The 24,857-nt window shown below is 37.0% G+C and overlaps 1 protein-coding gene across 2 annotated transcripts; it reads right to left on the minus strand.

Annotated features, from left to right (window-relative positions):
• Positions 1 to 2,491: 2,491 nt before the first annotated feature.
• grb14 (growth factor receptor-bound protein 14) lies at positions 2,492 to 24,570 on the minus strand. 2 transcript variants are annotated; one of them, XM_030758949.1, is made up of 14 exons: positions 24,288 to 24,570; positions 23,466 to 23,595; positions 12,564 to 12,720; positions 11,042 to 11,163; positions 10,850 to 10,924; positions 10,589 to 10,726; positions 7,995 to 8,105; positions 7,770 to 7,865; positions 7,350 to 7,412; positions 5,441 to 5,557; positions 5,048 to 5,117; positions 4,873 to 4,960; positions 4,230 to 4,323; positions 2,492 to 3,709 (listed from the first exon to the last, which is right to left on the minus strand). In XM_030758949.1, the coding sequence occupies exons 1-14, from the start codon at positions 24,473 to 24,475 to the stop codon at positions 3,563 to 3,565; spliced, it is 1,596 nt and encodes a 531-aa protein (XP_030614809.1). In that variant the 5' UTR covers positions 24,476 to 24,570; the 3' UTR covers positions 2,492 to 3,562. The 2 variants fall into 2 exon arrangements, with proteins under 2 accessions (XP_030614809.1, XP_030614811.1); XM_030758951.1 differs by lacking the exons at positions 23,466 to 23,595; positions 24,288 to 24,570 and adding an exon at positions 16,415 to 16,775 and having other exon boundaries at positions 2,493 to 3,709.
• Between the last annotated feature and the right edge of the window lie 287 nt (positions 24,571 to 24,857).

The following is a 24,857-nucleotide window of genomic DNA, read 5'->3' on the forward strand; positions in this document are numbered from 1 at the left end:
AGCAACTACTGATTAACAATAAATGTGGTCCCATTGTTGTGGCTGTATAAATGTGTGCATTTAACAACCCACAAATTATCACTCATTTATTTCTTTTTTTGTATAAAAAAATCTTGGTTACTTAGTTTTTGAAATTAATTATGGAGTATTCAATGTTTCTTTTGTCAAATTACAATTCTAAACAAGAAATAAACAACATGACCTTTCAAATATTTGAAAGGATCGTGCCAACTTACCAATTAATGACAGTCAGCTGATAGAACTTAAACCAATACTGGGAACTATTTAAAACCATCTATGTGAGCCATTCTGCATTCTCTCTCTTAATTCTCTCAACAGTACAGCTTTATAGTTACATAAAAATAATCTGCTTGCATGACCTGATTTTATCTAATAAAACAAAATAAACATTTTTTAAATAGAGCATCATTTTTGTTTTTACAAGATTAAAATGCAGAGAAGAAAAAACACTACAGCCCAAAGTAATTCTCAGTCTAAATGCTGCAAATGAGTCGATACAAGAAAAACAATGAGCCCAGCAAATTTAATATGTATTTTACCCCGCATCTGTACTATACCATATATTTTACAATTTGTTCAAACTGACCCATGATTATTGCTGCTTAAGTCCACTGTAGCCACTGTAGAGCTTCTGGATTTGCTTCTGGCCTTAGATAGTCATGATAGGAATTTGTTTTGCAAAGGAGCAGTTAAAGCCTCTAAACGTTATGCATCGCTAAAACAAAACTATTCTCATTTCATTATAGACTCTGCTTAGACTCAAACCCAAAGCCAGATAATGCCCTTTGTTGATCAAGAGCAAAGCAAACAACAAGGTCGACATTTCATAGGCGATAATCAGTAACTGGCTGTAGACAGATAATTGAATCCAGTCTTAGGGAATGCAACAATAGGAACATTTAAGAACAGAGCAAAGTTGACAGCTCTTAAGTACAAAACCTGAAGTCATAAGAGTGATAGTGCAGGCAGGAGTAAATTCAGTCTAGTTGTATGAAGTGTTAGGAACCCTGGTGGTTGTCCATGAGGGCCAAGACATGGCAGAGAGAGGCTTTCTTTACTGGGAGAGATGGTTTATCCACAGGCCGTTTGGGCAGGATAGAACAGGATGAATTCATTAAAGGAAGCGCAGTCTCTCCCAGCTGCCATCTCTTTCCCTCCAGCCAGACTCCGATCAATGGCAGGAATACATCCAAAACAACATTTAGCACAAGACCTCGGAAGCAGGGGTGCATTTAAGACTTCTCTGTGTGCGCGCATCTCCCTTGGATGTGCACACTGTTTCAAAATGTGCTACTGAAGTAGAGCAGGGGAGGTATAGGGGCAATGTGTTTGTATCACAACAGAGAAGATTGTTTAACACAGATGCTTCAAGACGAGGTGTTCGGTTTCATTTACTGCACAGGCACCACGATCCCTAATCTTTGCTAATTTTTCTAATTCTATTAATCGTTTAAAGTCAATTGTAAGTGATCTAATTGATTCAAATACGTTTCTTGCAAGTGACATTAATTTACTAACCAGTGGTATGTAAAAGGAGCCAGTGGTTGAATTATTGCAATGCGCATCAAGATGTTTCTTAATGCATTTTTACCATTATTAGCAGATAGAATTGTTGCAATAGCAATTGAGTATATTCAGTATTTATGTCTTAGTTGTATGTCTTGAGCAGCTTTAACTTAAGCTCACATAAACCAAAATAGCATCTTTATAACAAATTGTGTATGTATTATGTAACTTGGATTGCGCCTGACCTATTATTTTGAACATAAACTTTAACAAGCAAGAGCAAAATGCTTCTAGTACCATCTAGTGGTTATAAAACTAAGTCAGTGCTGTTGAAAGCAAATAAAGTGCATATATACATATTACCCAGCCAATTCCATAATTCATACCAGACAGTATTAGCCTGATGAGTCCCATATGTTGAGTGTATAGTGAGGCTAAATTTAACTATGAGCTGGGTTCCATTAGAAAATCATGACTTACGCAGTCACAATAAAAATCTTTCTGAACAGGGCAGCACCCCTCTGTGTGCTGATGAGACGGCTCGGGAGGAATCTTATACTTTGCTTGAGTTTAACTGCATTTATATGATAACCCTGTATGCCCCATATTCCTCATAAAGACAATAATATATTGTATCAGTGTACTGTCATATTTTACTGCTATTTAAAGAAAGGATGAGTTTATTAGCCTAGTGGTTGTGGCACACAGTACCAGATCTTATCTTACAGGTTACAATATGTATAATCAGTAATAAACATTATGTATAAACCATGCGTAAACATTAAGTGAGTTTCTAAACATCACTTAAACCTACTTTATGGAGGGTTAACAAGCCATGTGTTTACCTTGGGGCCTGTTGTTAAATGTGACCAAAACAATCACATAAAATCACAGCTTACAACAGACAGGTTTATATGGGTTTATTTACAAAAGTATGCAGTTCAATCCACTGGTGTCCAGCTAGACAGAAAAAAAATACCTTGTTTTTAAAATGTTTATATTTAAAAAAAAAAAAAGGATTTTATGAAGCTGAAAATAGTAGAGAGACTCATATCATAAACAAAAATAGTATCTGCTGTTGTTTATCCACAAGTGTGGCTGTGATGTCAAAAAAAAAACCCAAAAAACAATCAGAATACAAACCCTAAATTTCTGTATACAGTGAATTCAAATATGAGTCAAACAGCATTTCTGATTACATGTAAAAAATGTTGAAAATTCATTTCATTGCTCCTGTCCCAGAGCAATATTGTGACTGATTACATGAACAAACAAACAAACAATCCACTCAATCCTAACCGTATGCATGATATACATTGCACCGTGCATGGTTAGTGAGGTTGCCAACTCTTCAACTGGGAATTACCTCTCTTTACCAGTCCTTTGCAGGACATGCACAGTGATACTTACTGAGAGGTAATTTTATCACTTAATTAAAAATTTTTTTAAAAATGTAAAAAACGGAATAACTCTCTTTAAAAAAACAAAAAACAAAAAACAAAAAACACTGAATACCTAACAAAGAGGATAGCTTAGCTGTTCTCAAATTTAACAGGGAAGAGCTATACTACATTTTTCCACGAGCAAGTCCCTGTAGGGATTCAATCATCATTAGCCTTGGCATACCATAGATGTCACATATATACAGTATATTTGCTCTATACAGACTGCAGTACACATTCTCCTGGATTGTTTTCAGTGAACTCTCAAATTCCTGCTGCTGTATCTCAGCTCCTTTCACTGGTGTCATGATATTACTCACTTTGCACAATTGATTTACCACATACACCGAAACTTTAAAGGGCCAAAATGTAATGAAAATGATCTTCAGCACCAGTAGTTATTTATAATACAGTCTATTGTGAAACTTGTCTTTTTCTGAATAAGAAAAAATAAGGCTGGGTCATGTACAATGTCATGAAAACAACACTCTGTCTTTTTTTTTCTTTAAGGGACAAAAACACCAGAGCGTTTCTCCAGAAGAACCAGGAGTTAAGGTGCACCCGGGCCCACAGCCGTCTCTTGGGTCCCTCGTTCACAGGGTTATCCGAGCACAGTGATGCTTGAGCTTGCATGGAAGCACCCCACGGTTTAGCTGGTAAAACTCCACCAACTGGATCAAGTCAGTGAACCGTGTTTGACCATCATCAAGACTGTAAAACAATTCCCCCTCATCATCCACCTACAGTGAAGCATGCACATAGACATGTAAATACAGACACATGACATCACACACAAGAGACAAGTGACTTAGTGAGAATGGGGTTTAAATATTTTAGGTAAAATTTGGAAGATTAATGAAAAACACAAAACGTGCAGTACTATGCAAAAGTTCTAGGTACTTTAAATGTTTCAGGTACAATCAGGAATCTGATCTGATCTACTCAGTCAAAACTATCTTCAGTGACGAGAACAAGGAGGATCTAAATGTTTGAGTCAGTCCAGGAAAACGTTGAGACAGCCTGACTCAAAAGAAAAACGGTGGCAAGTTCTTCAAAATGCTTAAAACAACCCATTTGCTAATTAAAATGATACCCAGGTGTAGCAAGAAGAATTGTTGTTTAAAATGCAAATATATATTTAATATAGTTTTCTCATCTCCACTATATGAAGGTAATAAATAAATAATAGGAATACCATTCTTGGTATTGTTTTAAAACTTTTGCGCAGCACTTTGTATTCAAGTGGTTAATTGTACTTACTGGTAATATTTGGAAATGTTTGATTTTTTGCATGTGGCACAGTGAGAGCACAAATGTCTTAGGGATGCTCTGGCTGTCCCTCAGAAGAAACACGCTAAAACAAAATGAAAAAAAAAATATATATATATATATTGCAGTCATTATAAAGACTTACCAACATTAAATGAACAGAGTGAACTGCTTCATATGGTCTTGTAAATGACAGCATATTAGAGAATAGTGTGTTAGCTGCTTTGCTTTAATGTTTTGGAAATGTGCTCATTTCAACAGACAAAAATATTAATATTTGTATCAGATGAGATAATGCGATACATTATATAAATTTCTAATGTATTTAATGCATAAAAGAGTTTCATGCTTATATATATATATATATATATATATATATATATATATATATATATATACAATCATACTACAATTGTACTGTTAACTGAAAATATAGGCATTATAATCCATTTGTAAGTGCTCATTTGCAATGTGACCAACATTTTTCTTTAACAGTAAAATGATCATATGCTGGCTACTATGCTCATCTATTTTTTTCAGGATTTATAAGGATTACATTTTGGTGTACCCAGTAAAAATAGCTGCATGTCTTAAACAGGGTGGTGCACAAAAAAAGAAGTGTATCACTGTTTACCCATCAGTAAGACCCTGTTGAGTGATTAGACGTTGAGACTCTTCACGAGACAGTTTGCCATGAAACCACGGCTGAACCGTGTGGATAGCTGAAGCAGAGATGGTATGTTACAGAATGTCTTTCAGTTGTTTCTGTACATAAAAAAAAAAAAAGTGAAAATATATATTACACAAACCTATGTTTGGCACGGAGCTCTGAGCTGTGGAGGGGCTCCCATGACCACTCAAGCGGTGGCAGCTTTTCCTCTGGAGGAGAAATTAATTACAAAATAATGTTAATACAGAGTTCATTTATTGTGTTTTTATTTATTTATTCTTTTTTAAATGCAATATTCTAACTCATTTGTAAGTTGCTTCAGGTTGGCCTTAAGAAGATTTTCTCACAGTGCCACATTTATTTTAAATAAATAATCTTTAAGGTTACAACAGTGTCAGAATATTTCCACTGGGGGAAAAAAAAGGCAACAGTTTCAACTAAAATAAAGCATTATTAGTTATTAGTCTTTCTTACTTGTTTAAAGTATAGAACTGGATTAAGAGACATTTTCTGAGCAGAACCCCTGACTTACCCTCCACGACAAGCCCTCCTCAACAGCTACTGAGAGCACCTCAGACGGGTTCTCGATCACCCGACTCTTTTGGCCAGAAAAGTCCATGGCCACCAGAGAGTTCTCTGAGATGCTCCTCTGAAATGATACAGTTTAGACTGCTGTGTACTTTTAAATTATTGATCAATTTTCCACAATTCTTCACACTCACACATTTGTGATGGTATAAAAAAAAAATCACATGATACATACAAAATACCCAGTATTCTTGTTATTATTTTGGTTCACTTTCTTTTGTGTACTATGAAACGGGAGCAGACTGACTTCTGCTGCCTTGTGGTATTGTATTGCCATCTAGTGTCTGAGTAACATGACTCCATCTTATTTTCTAGATGATTCCAGACAGAAAACTCAATTGAACAGGGATTAGAGTGGCTTTGAAAGAAATGAGACATGGGCACAGGTTAGTCATTTAAGCTGTAATATAGTGAGTGTCTCTAAATAATACTGCACACAGAAGAAAACGCTTCTTATCAGGATTACAAAGATGCTTTTAAATACGCAGATTCCCTCCTCTATCACCCACTAAGCTTGCAATTTTAACAAGTGGTTAAAATGAAAATAGTGGTTTTTACTTAAAGCCCCTATTAACACTGCCCCACTTGAAATGACATAAAGATAAATCTCATTGATTATAAATGTGTTAATCAGCATTGGAATAGGGCTTTATTTGTAGTCCAAGCAGTGTTCTAGTATGTCTAGTTAAAGCTGTCTTTTAGAGCACGTAAGATTCGGTAGCCTGACACTGTATTTGCCATATTCACGTACTCTCCTATCTTTCTAGCAAAGTTGTTGGCCACACATGACACTCCAACACTAGAGAAGAGGTGACGAGTTGTTAAATCTGAGGACAGCTGATCGCTATGTATTTTTAGAAAGCAAGGAGTTCGTGAACATGTCCGTTACCCATAAATAGACCGTGTTTGCTGCTGCTAAAATACTCTCAGCAGGGTCTAAGGCTATTCTGGGACACTGAAGGTTCCTCATTTGCGCTATGCAATTATAGTGCCACGTTGCTATTTGCTGGATCGCGTTATTTTTAACAAGTGAAAATTTGTCTTCAAAGCTGGATCAATCATTTTCTCTTGGCCTTGGGGGATGGAACAAGCTGAAAGTACAACACTGATATATTACCACCTTATAATGCTGTAACAAACTTTTTCAACCTCATGTCTAATGTTGCCTCATTAGATATGAGCCAACATTATTTTGGAGTTTTATATTTCACTAAATGAATGTATGTCCAATGTAAGTCCAATTAATTTTTTTTTAAGCTTTGGTAGGGTCCAATAACATTTTACCTGCAATATGTACCACCATGCTTCATAGCTGGTTGCTAACATTAGGCTTTTTTTTATTTTATTTTGTAGGATAGAGGCTGCAGATTCAGTGCTATAAAGACTTGAGGGCTAAAGCAACAAAAACATGAGCTTAACTTAAAAAGGGGGGGTGGGGGTGGTGGTGGAAAGATTCCCTATTCCAGAAGGAAACTGAACGTTTGTCAGTAATAGACCCATTTCACAGCAGTCACTCTAAGAAAAGCAAAAAAAAAAAAAAAAATATGATGGCTGCATTCTACTTAAGGGATGTCCTGCTTTTGTGATGTGGGTGTTTTATTGTCAAGGATGACTAGGACATAAAATTGAAGTGAAGCACCATTATTTCACCTGCAGTTTGCCTACTGTGACAAGTCAAAATGTCTGCAGCAAAAAAAAGGTCCATGTAGGGTTGCCACACTAATCTGTTGGTTCACACAATCATTTGAGTCATTGGAAATAAAAATAGCATTTAAAGCAGCTTTAAAAAGCTATAACTAAAATATGAATAACAATTTACTACTACTAATAAAATATGAGGTGCTTCAACTTACCATTGGTGAGGCTTTTTGTTTCTGGTGTGGCTGAATAAAATTCTGGTAAAGTTGCATCCCAAACTAAAACACAGAAAAAAATAGACTTATTTTACATTTGAATCCAAACATTTGTTACGTGTTAACTTAAAATCCTTCCAGACCAATGGTGTAGTGATTACAGATGGCAGATACAAACAAATATGTTGTAATGTACTGTGTATATAATTTGTGGACTAGCAGGGGTGAGTAATGCTCTAAATTGAATCCAGACGATATCCAGACAATGAGCATATGCTGCTTCTATCAAAAGTAGGAGTGATATTCCAGCATCACTCAAAAGCTTCCCTTGACCTCCTCCCAAAGCTAAATCTGATTCTAGCACTGACTCAGCATTCCTACTCTTAGATATCACTCAGAGTTAGTCATCAGCAAGCCAACCTTTAACAAGCGCATGGCTGTAATCCAGCAGGTCCTGGTCTGCTCATCATCCGCACAAAGCAGCTTCAAGTCCCGAGCAGAGCTGCATTTTGTGGACTGAGGTGAAAAGTTACAAGAAAACAAAACAGTTCTATGAATCAGTGTACGGCTGCTCCTTCTGTACAGTTCTGGCATTTGTTTTATAACACCAACGCCTGTTACAGTTTTTAAAGAAAGTGATCGCACCTTGACACAGAAGCCAAATTCTGTAGGTGCCCCATGTAGTTTTTTGGCTGCCAAAATGTTGTAGACATCACTGTCACTGAAGTCAGCAAAGAACTGGAGATGTCTTGGTTCCTGTTAAACATAGAGAGGTCATAATAAAACAAAGGTGCAGTATAGATATGGACTGGAGGTGTGAATGATGAAACAGCACATGAAACAGTCTGAAGTCTTCATGTCTACAGCTGGAATACAGAAACATCTGGGGTCAGTACTATGTGTGTCAGTATCTGAACTTGTCAGTGTTTTATAATGTTACCACTAATACAAAAAAAATAGATGAACTAAAGCGCAAAAAGGTATTTTTGCTTAGGAATAAATATGACATGTTTCCGTTAAAATACACCCATCTTTGCAAAAGCTGGAATTCCTTCTAAAATGTTAATAAAAGCAGCAAAGATCTGCACATCATTCAATTTCAGTGTTTAATTGAAAGTAGTACAAACACATCAAATGTCAAGGTGAAAAACATTATTATATAATATACTGTGCTGCGGTGCAAAACAAGTTTGGAAACCGAGATCAATTGCTGTTTTGAAAAGCAAAATGTTTTTCCATTCCTGCTTGATATAGAATTTTAGTTGCTCAAAAGTTTGTAGCTCACTCTGTCACATTTTCAATAAATGCTTTCAGTGGGTGGCAGATCTGAACTGCAAGCAGGCCAGTTTAGACTCTGGACTTCAGGTGTAGGCTTACTTAAGATTCCTGGAGTTTCCAGAAGTAAACTTTTTGGGGAGGTAGAGCTCTTAGCTATCAGGCTCCTCTCATGAATCATGTGACGCTGAACCGTCTCTTGGTTATGCTACCATATAATCCACATGTTGAGGGACATCCCATGCACTGAGCACTTCTCCAGACATTAACTTGTGATATTTGTTTCCAGTAGTTTGAATTGTATGCTTGTTATCTATGACCTTCTGTTCAGCTGTGTCAGATGGCTGTCCCTCCCAGAGTGTGGTCAGCTGGAGATGTCTTCCTGTTAAAAGAGAGTTCTTCCTCTTCACTGTTGCCAAGTGCCTGGTGATAAGGAGTATGACCAGGCACTATAATATTACAGGGTCTTTACAATATAAAGCTCCTTGACCAGAATACTATGGTGAATTGGCACTATATAAATCTAATTAAACTAAAGTAATTAAATTAAAAATGCAAACTCACAAAGAACAGAGAGAAGAGGTAGGACTGCATCAACATGGACACAGAGGCTAAATGAAGAGATACTAGTGAAAACAAAAAGGGCAACACAGTGGGAGAACAAAAGAGGCCAAACAACCAAAGTCACATAGGGTAATTCTTTCAAAATAAAACAGGAAGCAGCTCAAAGAACAACTGAAACATCATAAAGTCAACGGATTTCTTCAGATACAGAAACTTTATTGATATAATTACTGTAGACTGGGAGGGACTGCCGGGTTTTTTTTGTTTGTTTGTTTTTTGGTTTTATTTTTCCCTAATATTGCAAAAATGTGCACAAGTATTTGGTTGTCTGACAATTTTATTGTTTGTGCTGCTGGTGTCAGTTTCAAAATGAGTATATAGGTATTTTCCAGAGACAGCATTTCAGCAGTTGTTGTTGTCTTTGTACTAATTTCAAATAAACTTAGGGTTTAAATGATTTGTAAGACATTGTATATATTTTATACAGCATCCGAATATATTAAACTATAATTAATAGACTATAATTTAACTGTTTTTCTAAAGGTGTAAAAAGGAAATGATAAATGCCATCTACATTTTACATCAAAGCGTGCAATGGGTGATAGGAGATGATGGCTAAATAGTACATTCTCATCTAAAAATAACACATTATCAGTCATTCTGGGTGTGGTTACTCTAGTGATGCAATCAAAGAAGATAACAATAAGGATAAATTTAGACATGTTTGGTGCTGTTTTGAGATGGTATCAATGGCTATATTGTGTCAAAAATAACTTTACAAGAAAAAAAACTCAAAGACTTTAATTGTTCTGCTTTCATATGACGCACTGTTCCCACTTCTTTCTTTTTTTTTAAATGTAATGCCACAGCCATTAGTGTCTGTGGTGACTGACTAGCAAACATCTGCTCGAGACAAAGAAGGGTAAACATGCTAGACCAATAGTGGGTGCCTTGCCAAGGTTAACCTGCACTTCACAACAAAAGGTCTACTGTTGTAGGAAAAGGAAGCAGTTGAAAAGTAGTTGTGTTGGCGTGGCTAGTGGCCAGGTATAAGTTTCAGTTGTCAGCAGCATTGCGAGTACAGGTTCTGCATGGCTGCTATGCTAGCTGACCCAGTGAAAATCAAGTTCAACCTGTTCCACTGCCCTCTTAAGCACAAACAAAGGGCTTGTATGAATTTTTAGAGATTTAAACAACAGTATAATTTTCTATTTGGTACAGTACATTTTTAATCCTGCATATTTCCCCTGTAAGAAGCTAAAAAAGAAATGGACTGGTGTGATGCAATAAGACTGTTTGTATGAAACAACCACTTAGTAATCTGCTTTTTAAACTGGTTGTGATTTTTCTATAATGCAAAATACATTCTATGGACAAGTCTTTTTTTTTTTTTTACTAACCTTGGAAGTCCCCTTATTGGAGAAATAAAGCCCCGATCGCCGCAAAACAAAATAAAACCTTTTCCAAGACTTCCTGCTTTGCTCTTTGACGTGAAGGTATCCATGGATCTCAGGACAAGTGCTGGAATTCAGAAAGGTCTGTGTTGGGTAAAGAAATATTTGTCCTTAGATGGGTGTGTGCATTAAATCATCAAGGTAACAATCGACACTCCAGGGCAGAGCAAGTGCAACACAAACATAAAGAACCAAAGAACCTGATACCTGTATAAGGTCACAGTGATCTACAATGCCATTGGTTTCAGTGGATATGGAGACCATGTGATCTGGGAAAAAGTCCTACAAATATGAAGGCGACATCAGTTATTAACGTTCTACACATAATGGTGGGCTAGTATAAAGAGAAGTGATTTGTATGAATACAGATATACACACACAGAATTATTACTAACTCACCAGCGGTTTCCTAAAGAATTCATATTTAGCAAAATTCTTCCTAAAACACAGCCGGCTGTCTGTGTCCATCACCCAGCCTGAAAACACCTCCATAATGTACTCATGGTCTTCAATGGTTCTCTCTAGTGAGAGCAAGAAGAAAGAAATGACACGTTAGCTTGTTTTATTGTTGCTGTTTTTCCTGTTTTTGGCTTTAGTAGTTAAAATCATGTCAAACCAAGGATAAAGACATGGGATTAAATGCTCTTAAAATTACAATACAGTAATCTGGAAAAAAGATTTTCTGGCATAAGTTGCATTGAGAAAAAGAGCTTGATTATTAACTATACATTAATGAGTAACCTCTAGATATGGGCATGGGTCTCAAGTCAGTAGGTGCAACATCAACAGTAATTTCATAGAACTGAATTATTTCCTTAAATTGAAACTGATTGTTGAATAATAGGAAGACATATTGTATTCATCTAGCAGTGTAAACTGTGAATAATATCAGTGCAACAATGTTATCAGATGAATATACTTATTAATGGTATTAATCTTAGTTTAATTCAGGGTAAAAAAAAAATGCATGTTTAATTAAAAAAACACACATACACTATCACAAAATGACAACGACATCTACAGCACAGATTTCCAAATTATGAAATGAGTCTGATAGTGTGAAAATGCTGAATATGTTTTCACATGTCTACAGCAAATTAAGTGTTTCATTGACAAATACATGAAAAGAAGTGCCGTGTACATCAGTCTTGAAAGCAAACAGATAATTGCCTTTCATGTACAAATAATTACAGCATGTTACTGTAAATGTTGTGTGTTATGTTAAATACACAATTGCAGTTATAGTCATAGTCCATGGTTACAGAAAAGCATTTATTCTATGCACAAATTCAAATATTTCTCTTAATAACATAATGTGTAATAAAATAGAACATTCACATTTTCATCATCTGTTTTCTTGAACAGTGAGTGTTAAGATTTTCAGGAATCTTTGTTATAGCAGCTCTTCTTTGTGATCAGACATGGGCATGGGCAGCCCTATGAGCATCATTTAGCCTTGGCGCTCATGGCCCCATCACCAGTTCCTCAGTTGTCCTTCCTTACACCATTTTTGGAAGATACTGCACAATGCAAAGTGGAAAAACAAAGACCTGCTGCTTTGGATATGTCCTGATCTAGTCACTTAGCCGTGGCAGTTTATTCTTTCTCAAAACATTCACTTGCTACCAAACATATCAACAGGTTTCACTGTCATTAGATAATCAGTGGTTTTAATGGTGTGACTCATTAGTGTGTGTTTTAATACTTCATTGTTAAAAAAATAAATAAATAGCTGAAACAAATCTGACATTCGTGAGTTCTGACTGGGCTAGAAAACTAAAATTTAATGTTGCATTTTTAAAATAAATAAATAATTTTGATAGGATCATTGCAAGAATTATGGGTAACACTGACTGAAAGTGCTACAAAATATTTTTGTTCTTTTTAAGTTTAGCAACATGCTCTCACAGCACCATCTTACCTATTCCCAGATGGGAGAGATTTTCAAAAAGGGTCCAGGAATGATCATCAATGCAGTGATTCTTCAAGACGAACAGCTGACACACATCCCGGGCAGTTACATCAGAAGGAACTTCTACAGCTTTGCTGGTATTATCTTCACTATATACTTTAATTACCTGAAGCAGAAACATTAAATTACCGACAATTTCAAGCAAGCAGTGGGAGACATGAGTGACTTTTAAAGGCACATAAGCAAAGTTATGTTTCCAGCTTGTAAAACAACATGCCAAGCGTGTTTCAGGATGTAACGACTCGAGCCTGCAAAGAAACACAAAGAGCACAAGATGCATTAAACAGGAACTTACCTGCTTGTTTGGAGCCAAGCAAAATATTGAGTTTGGCCTATTTCTGTAGCGAAAACATGGCTGAGTACAAAGCATTGCGAATGAGAGCTTTTGTGAGAAACATAAACACTCTCATCAGACAGCGCAGCAAGTGTCACCTGTCACAAGCACCCTTTCTCTTGCTCGCTCCTTATCTTGCTCTGTGCCACAGTGAAGCTGAAATTAGGCAATTAGACAAAACCCCCTCTTAGCAGAGTGCTTTTCTGAATCCATATATATGTATCACTGGAGCTCAATACCAAATCACCTGCCTCCTTTCCTCACCACTAAGAGTCAAGAAGCCAGAGATCAATCTGCTTATTTACTAGAGGGTGGAGAGTGAGAGAGTCGTATGGCTCCAACCCCTTTGAATTGACACACACACACACACACACCCATGGCAAGCAGATCTCCTACATAATGCCCTGCGTGAGCTCGAGAGCAATTACAAAGGTTCTGCTTCAAGTCAGTCTAAAGCTGTCAGAGGCAGGTATAGAAAGGGAGAGTGTGGCAGCAAAGACCAAATGGCTGTCTCTTTTCTCTGAGTGAGGTCAATTGGTAGCTTAAACTTGGGCGGGAAAAGCCTGACACATTTTGTGTAGAGATGGGAGGTCAGAGCTTTTCAGCAGGGCTGAGGTTTAGCAAATGGGTGCCTCCAGCTATGACATCACCTCCTAGTGTAAACCACTTAGTCATCAATCAGGCCATGTAGAGAGTATAAGAGAAATATTTTTTGAGAATGGTTTATTCCCTCACTCATTGTGTAATGCAGGCACTGCTGCAGTTTAACACTATATAGGTTAATCATCTAAAATTGATTTGATTTGATCTGAATTTAAAAAAAAAAGAACTGATAAGAAAGTGTAAAATCATACTTATTTAAAATGAGTAAATTCTGGTTTAAATAAGATAGGTATTCACTGCACTGCTGGTGGTGACTGCATCAGGGGGTTTAGCTGAGTTGCTTCAAGGATGTGGCTTCCTGAGAATTGGCCAAATCAAATCATCCGGGCATCACATTTCACCAAGAACAGGGTAGGGTCTGTCAGAGGCGAAGGAGCCTTTGTGGGGCATTAGCATTGCAGATGTACTTGATGTTTGTATTACTCAGTTTAGATTGGATGCCAAGATGCCATACATACAATGAATAAACATACCCTTTGAAAGGCTAATTTTATCTGAACCATGAAACACTTGCATTGAGAGAGTGTGTAAACTCCACGGCCTTACAACATTTTTTTTTTATTTCACAAGAGCTAACTGCATTTCAGATACACCGAGGACACTACTTATGCGATGAAAGCAGCAATTTAAGAAATTCATAACTTATTCAATGCATTTAGTTTAACTTCTTCAAAAAAACAAATTAGTGTATAATTTTTGCATTATTTTTAAAATCACAGTGACTACAAACATTGAGTAGACAGTACTGTTAATCAACGGGATAAGTGTTTCCAATAAATGATCAGGCTACACAGTCTGCTACAGGAGCCACTGATGCCTTTATCAATGAACACAGCGCTGCCTTCATGAGCAGGTAACTGCCCAACTATACTTATTCAGTACAGCCAAACCTGTCGGTACAGTCATGGGGAGATGGCGATTAACAAAGTGATGCTTAAAAAAAAGTGCAGAAATCAAGAGTTTTCTCAGAAGTGACTCTACAATGTGTGGACACTTTCAGTTTGACCTTATTTTGTCCCATCTGAATGAATTAGAACTAAAAAACTGTGATGGCGCTACAAAAACCCTTGTAGTATATAGTAGTCACTATATGTAGTTCTTATTTATTCACCAATATCAAAATAAAGTCCACACATTAATATATAATAATATATATTATAATGAGATAGCCATTGCTACTTAATTCACCTGCCAGTGGTTTCAGTGTCAAGCCTTCTGATCAGTGCATGTGGTGAGCTGAGGCTCTGCTATTTTTAAAGCCGGAAAAGTAAACTTTTCAATTCACTCACATACAGTAAACAACCTCCACAATACGTCTAAATTAAGGCAATCTTACTATATATATACTTATATGCATACTTACTTATATAAATAGGCAGTAAGTCTATATTAGCCAGTACTCAGCCATCAATTTATTGGTGAGGACGTACTGGCACCATTTCCCAATATAAGCTGCATTCAGCAAACTATGATGGCAACAAGGCTGTTAAGTTCAAGAGTTGGATCACAAGGGTGAGAACATACTGTGCTGTGTTATAAAGGCCTGTCATGAACAGCAAAAAAAGTCCAGATACGGGCTATGCAACACTAAATATAGTCTTATTGAATATAAACTTCTCTATTGGACCTTCTTATCTCAAGGACAGAACAGCGTGATCCATTATACCAATTAGCCTTCTCTGGTTAAACCTTGAGGTGCACTCCCACAGCTGTAGCTATATCACTGGGTGGTAAAGAGCTGGCCTCCAGCCTTGCCTATGTAAGAAAACTACAGAGAATAGTTTTCGCAGTTAACCACTAAAATAACATTGGAAAGTTTCCGATTTATACAGTATAAAACCTCCTTTCTGGTACGTAAGCCTAAGATTAAATATCCAAAAAGTTACTATTGTGCCGAGTCCTGAAAAGGAATTTGATGACTTGGAAGGTACTGTCCAGATCAGTGGAGTCAGTGTGCAACAACAAAGAGATGAATTACAACAACAGACAAACCTGATAAGCATGCTGGAAAGCTATAGTTGCTACTTTGCAAATTACAGTGGCTGTGTGGCTGCTGGAGGAGTGGGGCGGGGTATTATAAGGTAAATTTAAAAATCTCTGGACTTGCTGTTATATAGGTGATTTTCGGACTGAATGAATGAAAATGTCATTAAAACATTACGGCTTTATGAAATACAGCAAGAAGCAGTCTCCAGCAATTTTAAAGTAATGCAGGTCAGAGTTTGTGAACAATCTACACTCCGATCAGAGATGTCCTAATGGCATAGAAGACCACAGAAAATATACTGAAACACTGTATACTGATGTTTAAATATAACCATTGGCATCCCTGGTTTCCCTTGATCAGCACTTGTATTCTTGATTAAAGCAATGTGTACATTTTACCAGGTCGCAATGAGAGCAGGCTACTTTCTGCACTGAATACATTTTCAAATCTTCAAATGGCAATTGTGGTATTAATGTATAATTAATAGCAAGAATGTGTTTTGTGGTAGATTAACATTTTTCAACAAACTACTGCAAATGCTTCCATTTAAATAACTAACGATAGCACAGGCGAAGTACTGTGAACACAATATGTGAACAGAACACATTTATGAAGGTTAAATCATTAGGAAGTTTCAAACATAGTAAGCCCTCACAAAGTGCTCACGAGAGACTGGATCTTATCCAGCACCATCTGGAAAAACAGCTTAAATTTAGAACACTGAATAGAAACAAAAAGCAGCACTTCACTAACACAGACAGAAAAGCATTAATGTTTAAGAGACATGACAGAAGAAAATCCATTTAATATTCCTACCCGCTTCTGCAGACAAAGAGGTGTGATGGCAGGCAATGTGACTCTTCTCGCATGGAAATTCATGCTTCTGCCTTAGCTGCACAATTAACTATGAGAAGAAATATACATGCATAGTAACTGAAAGTAAAGCTAATACACAAATTATATTTGGATATAGAATGATAGTAATAGCGAGAGTATGAAAGCTTTTTTTTCTGAGACTTGCTATAGATAACTTGTTAGAGTGAGATCCATCCAAGTGCTGATCCATCCAAAGTGTGAGAAACAAAATTATGTTTCCTCGTCACAACACAAACTCCTCCTCTGTCCTTGGGGATGTAAAATCCCTTTCCCCTTTCTTTTCTTTTAGAAAGGGAGTTCCGAAAAATAACATGGAGAGTAAAGTTTCTCAGGGTGAACGGAGTTAAAATATACAGTACAAGGCCAAAGAAAGTTTAAATACTTGTTAAAAAAAAAAAAAAAAAGAAACAATTTTTCCCCTAGAGATAATATGAAACCACAACAAGAAGCTGAAGATTTCTCAGAAAGTACATGTATCAAATTTTTCTTGCTTACTTTGTAACCAGACACTACATTGCTATTTTTAGTCCCTGACACACAAAACATTTTGCAAAGAAGAACATTCACGAGCACGGACATATTCTTGCTAATTATCCTTTGATGTTCAGGTATCTTACAGACAAGGATTTTGGAAATGAGAAGTCATTTAAAAAAAAAAAAAATACACACAGAAAAATGGATAGATCTATTAACACTGCACCAGCTCTCAGATTATTTGTTTATTCATTTTAAAATGCTTTTAACCTCAGGGTATTACATTTACAACATGTCTTGTGAGTTTACGCAATGAGATAAGTTATCGTGCAAGCAATAACACCTCCCCAAATGTCAAAACACAAAGGATAGCCACACAGCACATATTTGTGAGTCCTCCTTATAGTAGCTACACACATATAGTACACACAGAACAAAAAAAAATATTATTTTCCAGGTCCATTAACAGTTACCACATTAATAGTTACCACTATTCCCAACATATGTGCCATCCCAACACATTGCTGCAAGACTGGACAAAGCAGCCCTGTGAATACTACTGTAGTTTGCCATTTCTAAAAGACATGCATGTTATTAGTCTTTCAGTTTAAGAACTGGGAGATCAATGTTAAAATGTCAAAAAAAAAAAGAAAAACACTGGCTGGTCTTAGTGATTCAGAAACTGCTGATCTATTGAGATTTTCCCACACAATTATATCTAAGGTTTACAAAGAATGGTCCAAAAAAGAGAAACTATCCAGTGAGAAAATGCCTTGTTGATGTCAGATTCCAGAGGAGAATGGTCAGACTGTTTCAAGCTGATAGGAAGGCAACAGTAACTCAAATAACCACTCATTATAAGCAAGGTATGAAGAAAAGCCTCTGAATGCACAACAGTGTTGAACCTTGAAGCGGATGAACTACAGCAGCAAAAGACTGCACTGAATGCCACTCAGCTAAGAACAGGAAACTGAGGCTACAATTCACTCAAGCTACAATTCACTCAAGATCACCGAAATTGGACAATGGAAGATTGGAAAAACATTGTCCAGTCTGATGAGTCTCAATTTTTGCTGCCAAATTTGGATGGCAAAGTCAGAATTTGGTGTAAACAACATAAAATCATGGATCCACCTTGCCTTGTATCAATGGTTTATGCTGCGCCTAGAGATGTAATGGTGTGGGGGATACATTTTAACTTTGAGCCAACTGAGCATTGCTGAAAGTCCACAGCCTGCCTGAGTATTGTTGCTGACCATGTCCATGCCTTTATGACAACACTGTACCCATCCTCTCATGGATGCTTCCAGCAGCATACCATGCCATGTCACAAAGCTCAAATGATTTCAAACTGGTGAACATGACAATCTGTTAACTGGACTCAAATTGACTCCATAGTGACAAGATCTCAATCTAAAAGACTATCTTTGGGATGTGGTGGAACAGGACATTCGCATTATGGATGTGCAGCCAGCCAATCTGCAGTGACCGTGTGATGCTTTCATGTCAATATGGACTAAAATGTTTGTGGAATGTTTCCAGCATCTTGTTGAATCTATGCCATTAAGAATTAAGGCAGTTCTGAAAGGAAAAGGGGGTCCAACCTGGTACTAGCAAAATATCCCTAACAATATGAGAAGGAAACAGTTGCAAACCTCAAGGAGACTGGAATTCATGACCCGATAAAAGCCGCATACATACAAACTAATTTGGACCCGATGTGGTAATGCTGCATTTCTGCTCCTATTCAATGTAATGTTGCCATTTCAGTTGTATCATGATTAAATACAGTTTAAGCTTCATTTAATACATACATATATACACACACACACACACACCTATATATACTGTTTAAAACTGTAGCTTTACATGTAGTTGTCTGCGTGAGACAGCCTTGTCCCACACAGAGATAAAACTGCTACTTCTTAAATCCTTGAAAAGCTGTTAAATTTTCTTGTATCTCCTCTCATAGCACTAACTGTGGTAGATTGGTTAAAGTCATTGTGCTCTTACTCTCTCATGAGAACACGCAGGAAAAGAAGAACCACCAACAACAGGCCTAATGTTTATCTGGAAACACAGCACACTGACTTGATGAGAGAATGAGAGAACAGACAAGCAGACGCTGCTAGTTATCACACTGCTAAAATGAATTGGAATTAATGGACCCAGAATGATAACAGAGTCGCCACAACTTCCATAACAAAGCTAGCTCCAGACACATTGTCCTTGACCATAGCCGTTTCAGACGAGACCCCTTGCAGACTCTGTCAGAGTAAGACAACAGCCAGCGGTGCAGAAGTGCAGCAGCGTATATATGCAGGTATACAGTCCCTGCTAACCTGTGGGAAGGTATATTTATAGTGCGAAGCAAGGGCACCGCCATCCATGGTGCACTCTTATGTTACTTTGTTATTTGTTGGGTTGTGAGGACAAAAAAACAGCTTCTGCTTTATTTATTTTATTATGTATGTAGGACCGGATTCATTTAAGTGTGTGTGTGTGTGTGTGTGTGGGGTAAGACTATTGATCAGACAGCTGACTTTACATCCTCATTATCTGCGAACAACTCACTAACTACTCTAAAGCTTTAATGAAATTTGAAAATGTGTGTCACAAACCAGAAACCACAAAATTAAAGTTTGTCTTATCACTGAGATCAACACATTTCAAAAGGCGCTACTTTTACTTGCCAGACATTCTCCATTTCTTGTTTGCATTGAACATTGCACAGTTCCATTACTATAAAAGTATAAATTCAAGGTAATTCAGAATAAATGTTTTGTAAGAGACTTTCTTTCAAGACTTACAAGACTCATTGTCATTTTCCTTGCTTGCCCATTTTATAATCTAATGCTGTCTCTAGAAGAATATTATTGTCTTGAGATAATTATGAATGATGATAAAATTACTACCCAGAAAGGCTCACTGGAATGCCAAATGGACAATTTTGTAGGTGAATGGTGGATAAGGAGATGGGTGCTGCACAGTTGCTCCAAAAAGAGGTCACCATGCTGTGCTATTAGGACTGTGACATAAAAACAGCTGTACAGGCTGACATACTGCCTTTATCTTCCTATGAATGCTGCTGACTAAGACTAAGCAAGTGTATATACTGTTGGTGTTATACATATACTAGTAATTTTGGATGCCATATTAAATGTGGCCAAAGTTTCAAATAATGAGGTCAATGTAAGGAAACGCTGAGAACTGCCAGTCCTTTAGAGACTTGGTTTCCAACAATTTATTTCTACTCTTTAATCTGTATAATGTCAACGAGAGAGTATATTCTTAATATTGCTGACATAGTCAGCTGAAGCACAGCAGCTACACCCACTTGATGTTAAAAGCTTCTGTTTGCAAGAAGCAGTCAATCAAAGAAAACTGTCTTAAAGGAAAGGTGACTAAAGGGAAAGAAGCTAAAATGGCTTCTTTTTTTTTTTTTTTGAAACAACGAATGAACTGAGGGCCTCCACCTAGGTCTGGGACAGTATGAGATAAGGATTATTTTGAACTAAGAATCATGCAAAGCTACTCTAGTGTAGTTCAAGAATAAAAATATGGTGCTGGAAATGAGCATAATAGGTCCTCTTTAACTTGATTTGCAGCAAGAAAAAAGACTGAATAGAATTGAAGAGCTCATTTTAGACTCTGTATATAAAATAGAGACACTTCACAGATAGATAATGAAGCAATTTGATCAGAATATATGGAAAGGAATAATAATGAATTTGTTTATGCTCTTATGTTAGTATGATACAATATACAGTTTGGTCCATATGATTGGGACATGATAAAGTTTTGTAGTTAAGCTTCTGTACACCACCACAGTGGATTATAAATCGAATAATCAAAATATGATTGAAATGCTGATCAAAGAATTGCTTTTAATATTTGAATGAAGCTCCATTGCAGCCATTGAAGTCTAGAATCCATGGACACCATCAAATATTGTGTTCCCTCCCTTGAGATCCTCTGCTAGGCCTTTACTACAGCCACCTTCAGTTGCTGCCTGTTGTGGGTCTCTCTGCATTCAGTTTTGTAATTAATATCTGAAAAGCATGCTCTATTGAGTTGAAATCAGGTGACTAACTTGGTCATTGAAGAATATCTGATTTCCTTGCCTTGAGATTTCTTACTTTTGCAGTGCACTTTGGGTCATTATCCATTTGCACTGTGAAGTTGTCCAATCAGTTTTGCAACATCCTGCTACTATCAGCAGTCACATCATCAATAAATACTAGTGACCCAGTTCCACTGGTAAACACACATGTCCATGCCATACAGGTGATTCCAACATGTTTGACAGATAATGCAGTACACTTCAGAGTGTTCATGTTCTCCATAATTTTCTCTTCTGATTCTGTTACAAGTTAATCTTCCTTTCATCTGTCCAAAGTTTGTTTTTTTCAACAATGCATGTGCTTTCTAGATGTTTTCTGGCAAAGTCTAATTTGGCCTTCCTGTTCTTGAGTGTAACCAGCCGTTTGTACCTTGTTGTAAACCATTGATATTCATGATGGCGTCTCTTGATTGTAGACTTTTACGATGATACTCCTACCTCCTTGAGAATGTTCCTGACTTCCTTCAGATGCTGTGAAGGGTTTTTCTTAACCAAATAAATAATTCATTTAGTTTTCTTCTGTGGTCTTCCAGACAATTTGGTGTTGCTGAGCTGGCCAGTGCATTCCTTCTTTTTAAGATGGACCAGACTGTCAATTTGGTCACTCCTCTGTCTGATAGATTTATTTTGTTTTCAGCTTAATGATGGACTCCTGCACTTGCAGTGACATCTCTTTGGACCTCATATTGAGAACTCCAGTGAACAGCTTTCAAATTGAAGTTCAACATTTTAAATCAACTCCAGATTTTTTTTTTTGTTTTGTTTTGTTTCTATCTGGTTAATGTGTCATGAAATAATGAGGAAATAGGTCTCACCTGGCCACAAAACCGCTTGTGAGTCAGTTGTCCAATTACTCTGAAAATGGGGAACAAAAATGTCTGTAACAGTTAATGCACTGCACTAAGTGCTGAAATTAAATCACATCTGCATTATTTATATTTTGCTTTTTTCAACAATCCACTGTGGTGGTGTACAGAGGCAGTGTCATTGTCCAACTACTAACTCTGCATACACTAGTGCAACTGAAGCTTAAAAGATAAAGCCACAAATTTCTGTGCATATATTTCATTAACAGCAGCAAACACATGAGCACACAGATAAAGGGCACACATACCAGCAGCTATACTCTCGATAGCTGCTGGTATGTGTAGAGTTCTGTAATTTTTATGCTTTCCAATGAGTCATTGCTGTGAGACGACCCCCACTGCTAAACAGGCACACACACACACACACACACACACACACACACACACACACACACACACACACACACACACACACACCACAAAGATAATGAAAAACAGTCAACCCCAGCTTACAGTATAGGGTTTTTTGGTTGGCAAACCAAATAGATTTAACAGCCCTGGAAAATGTATAGGCAAAATCACTTCACATTTGAGGCAGACCAATGATTGCTAGCTTTCCAAAGCAATGAAAGTGCTCTCTTTCCTGAATTTACCAGTGAGTTATAAAAATGCATGGTCAACAAGAAATCATGTTTGCTTTGCATAATAGAAAAGTTTTTTTTGCTGATTTGTATTAACTGACTAAACACAAAGCAAACAGCCTACTGTGAGACTGAAGCAAAAAAATCAGTTTGAAAGACTCTGACTTTTACTGAGAATAAAAAATAAGTCCTTCCAACACAAATTTTGCCACTCTAAAATAAGCACTTTCATCTAACTAGCTCACTATATAAAATAATCGCTTCTAGAAGTTATTATTAATGAACTAGGTTATAATTCTGCATTGCCGGTTACATTATTTTAGTTACAGTTCCTCTCATAGGATTAACATTCAAGTTAGTCAACAGTTAAAAAAAAAAAGGTTCTGCCAACAAAGTCAAGAATTGTATGCTACCAACAGACAGGCTTTTAACTACCAAGTCTTTCAGTATCAGTAGGTACTTCCTGATTTTCAGTGCAAAGTAATCACACACCCTCTTCTAAAACAAACAAAATCGTTGTTAGGTTCCAGGCCTGCTAATTCATTGGTAAATCATAAAATCTAAAGGAGGTGTGAAACCGCACATGTAATGTCCATTTTGCAGTGGCCGCTCTATGCATATACTATAAAAAACCTGGGATTACAAACGTAATATCATAGAGTATGTGGATTATCTCAGCATGCAGACACAGCATTTTCAGTTCCTGACTGCAACTATTTTCCATACTCACATAACTGGTTGGACCATCGATATGACCTGAAGTCCCAGACAAATAGCAAGCCAGACATTGCATATGCAATTACTTAGCTTAAAAATGTGGTGCAGTTGTTATCTGGCATTTGATGCAATTAAAAATCAGCATTAAGTTGTTACATGGAGTAAAATATGTAAAAGGATACAACACAGGCCAAATATTTTTCAGGATCATGTGTAAATATGACACTCACCTGAGTTGCACAGCTTTTGGTCCATGGTAATAAACAGTGAGAAACAGTGGGTGGCAGGGCTGAGGGGAGAAGCTCAGGAAAGGGGTTTGGAAATGGGGAAGAGAATGACGCTTCCCTCTCCTTAGTGTTTCTGAAGGACAAAAAACACAAACATGAGAGAGAGAAACAAACTTCAATGAGGCAAAATTTTATATGCTTTAAGACAGAATTTCCAGGAAACAGGTAGAAAATGGCATAACTCTATAATATTTTGTTGGTTCAAAGCAATAATTTACAACAGCTTTACACAAGAGTTGTATGAAGGAGAAGCTATCACATTTCTTTATTTTGCCTGTCAGTCCACACTGTAACAAAACACTCCAATCTCCTCTGAGCTACCTGATGCAACTATCGGGGTTGTGATAAGTTTCACATTTTTAAAATATTAGGTGCTCGCTGTCACTGCATCAGTAAGGTAAGAAAAAGTCAGATTTCAGCACACATGCATGTGCTGATACATTTCTTTACTACTCTATGAATAGTAATAGTAATTACAAAGTTAACAATTATCTTTCTTAAGGTAAAAAGGTGCTTGATTTGATTCCAGGTCTTTTAATGCATTAAGTAATATGTTACTGTACTACACAGCTATATTTGGGTTCAAGTAAGCAACAACAATTGCAGCTTTTAAACAGAAATCTATATCTTACTTCTGCACATAAGACTGTTATTCGTGTACTTACGTTGTAAAGTGTAGTCTTTCAATTTTAGAGCAAAGAAAACAATCATGATTAAATTTTACAAACAAACTGATTGTCGAGTGTAAAAGAGAATGAGACCTACCTGTTCCCTTTGCAGAGTTTAGTGCCGAGCTTCTGTTTATTTGGTGTTATTAAAGGATCTTGCAATGAGATGAGGGCTGCGCTGGGAAAGCCACGCACATTACCCCTGTCACTCTGAAAAATCTCTGCTCTCTGTCCGAGGCTTTGAGAAGTGTTTATGTCGCCCAGTGTCTTATTCATATCACTCATGTGGGCCAGTTAAATCCAAGGCATCATCTGGAACAAATGGAAGAGACTGGCTTTCAGACTGGACTATGTGCAGAGCACAGTTGGAGCAAGCTGCCTGGCGGTGCTCATCTGCTCACAGCTCAGCGGAGCACACACAAACACGCACACACTCACACACACACACACACACACACACACACACACAAGTCTCATCTGCTGCCCACAGGGCTGGCCCAGTGGGGCAAAATGATCCCTCCTACCCAAACATGATTCACCACATAAAGATATTTTTAACACAATGACTCCCAAAACAATCATCCTTCCTCTGACACAGTCATGTATTATTAATCATTTAATTTGCTCTGCCACCTGTTTTTTGTTATTTTTATTGCATTCTTTTGAT

Source organism: Archocentrus centrarchus, chromosome 21 (genome assembly GCF_007364275.1).
Source record: "Archocentrus centrarchus isolate MPI-CPG fArcCen1 chromosome 21, fArcCen1, whole genome shotgun sequence".
NCBI classification, from domain to species: domain Eukaryota; kingdom Metazoa; phylum Chordata; class Actinopteri; order Cichliformes; family Cichlidae; genus Archocentrus; species Archocentrus centrarchus.

Excerpts from the sequence above, each read along its gene's own strand:
- grb14 (XM_030758949.1), bottom strand. The coding sequence starts at position 24,475 with ATGAGTGATATGAATAAGACACTGGGCGACATAAACACTTCTCAAAGC. Across the intron at positions 8,106-10,588 it reads CCAATAAGGGGACTTCCAAG|GAACCAAGACATCTCCAGTT; the intron begins GTTAGTAAAAAA and ends TATGTTTAACAG. Across the intron at positions 3,710-4,229 it reads AACATTTCCAAATATTACCA|GTGGATGATGAGGGGGAATT; the intron begins GTAAGTACAATT and ends GCTTCACTGTAG.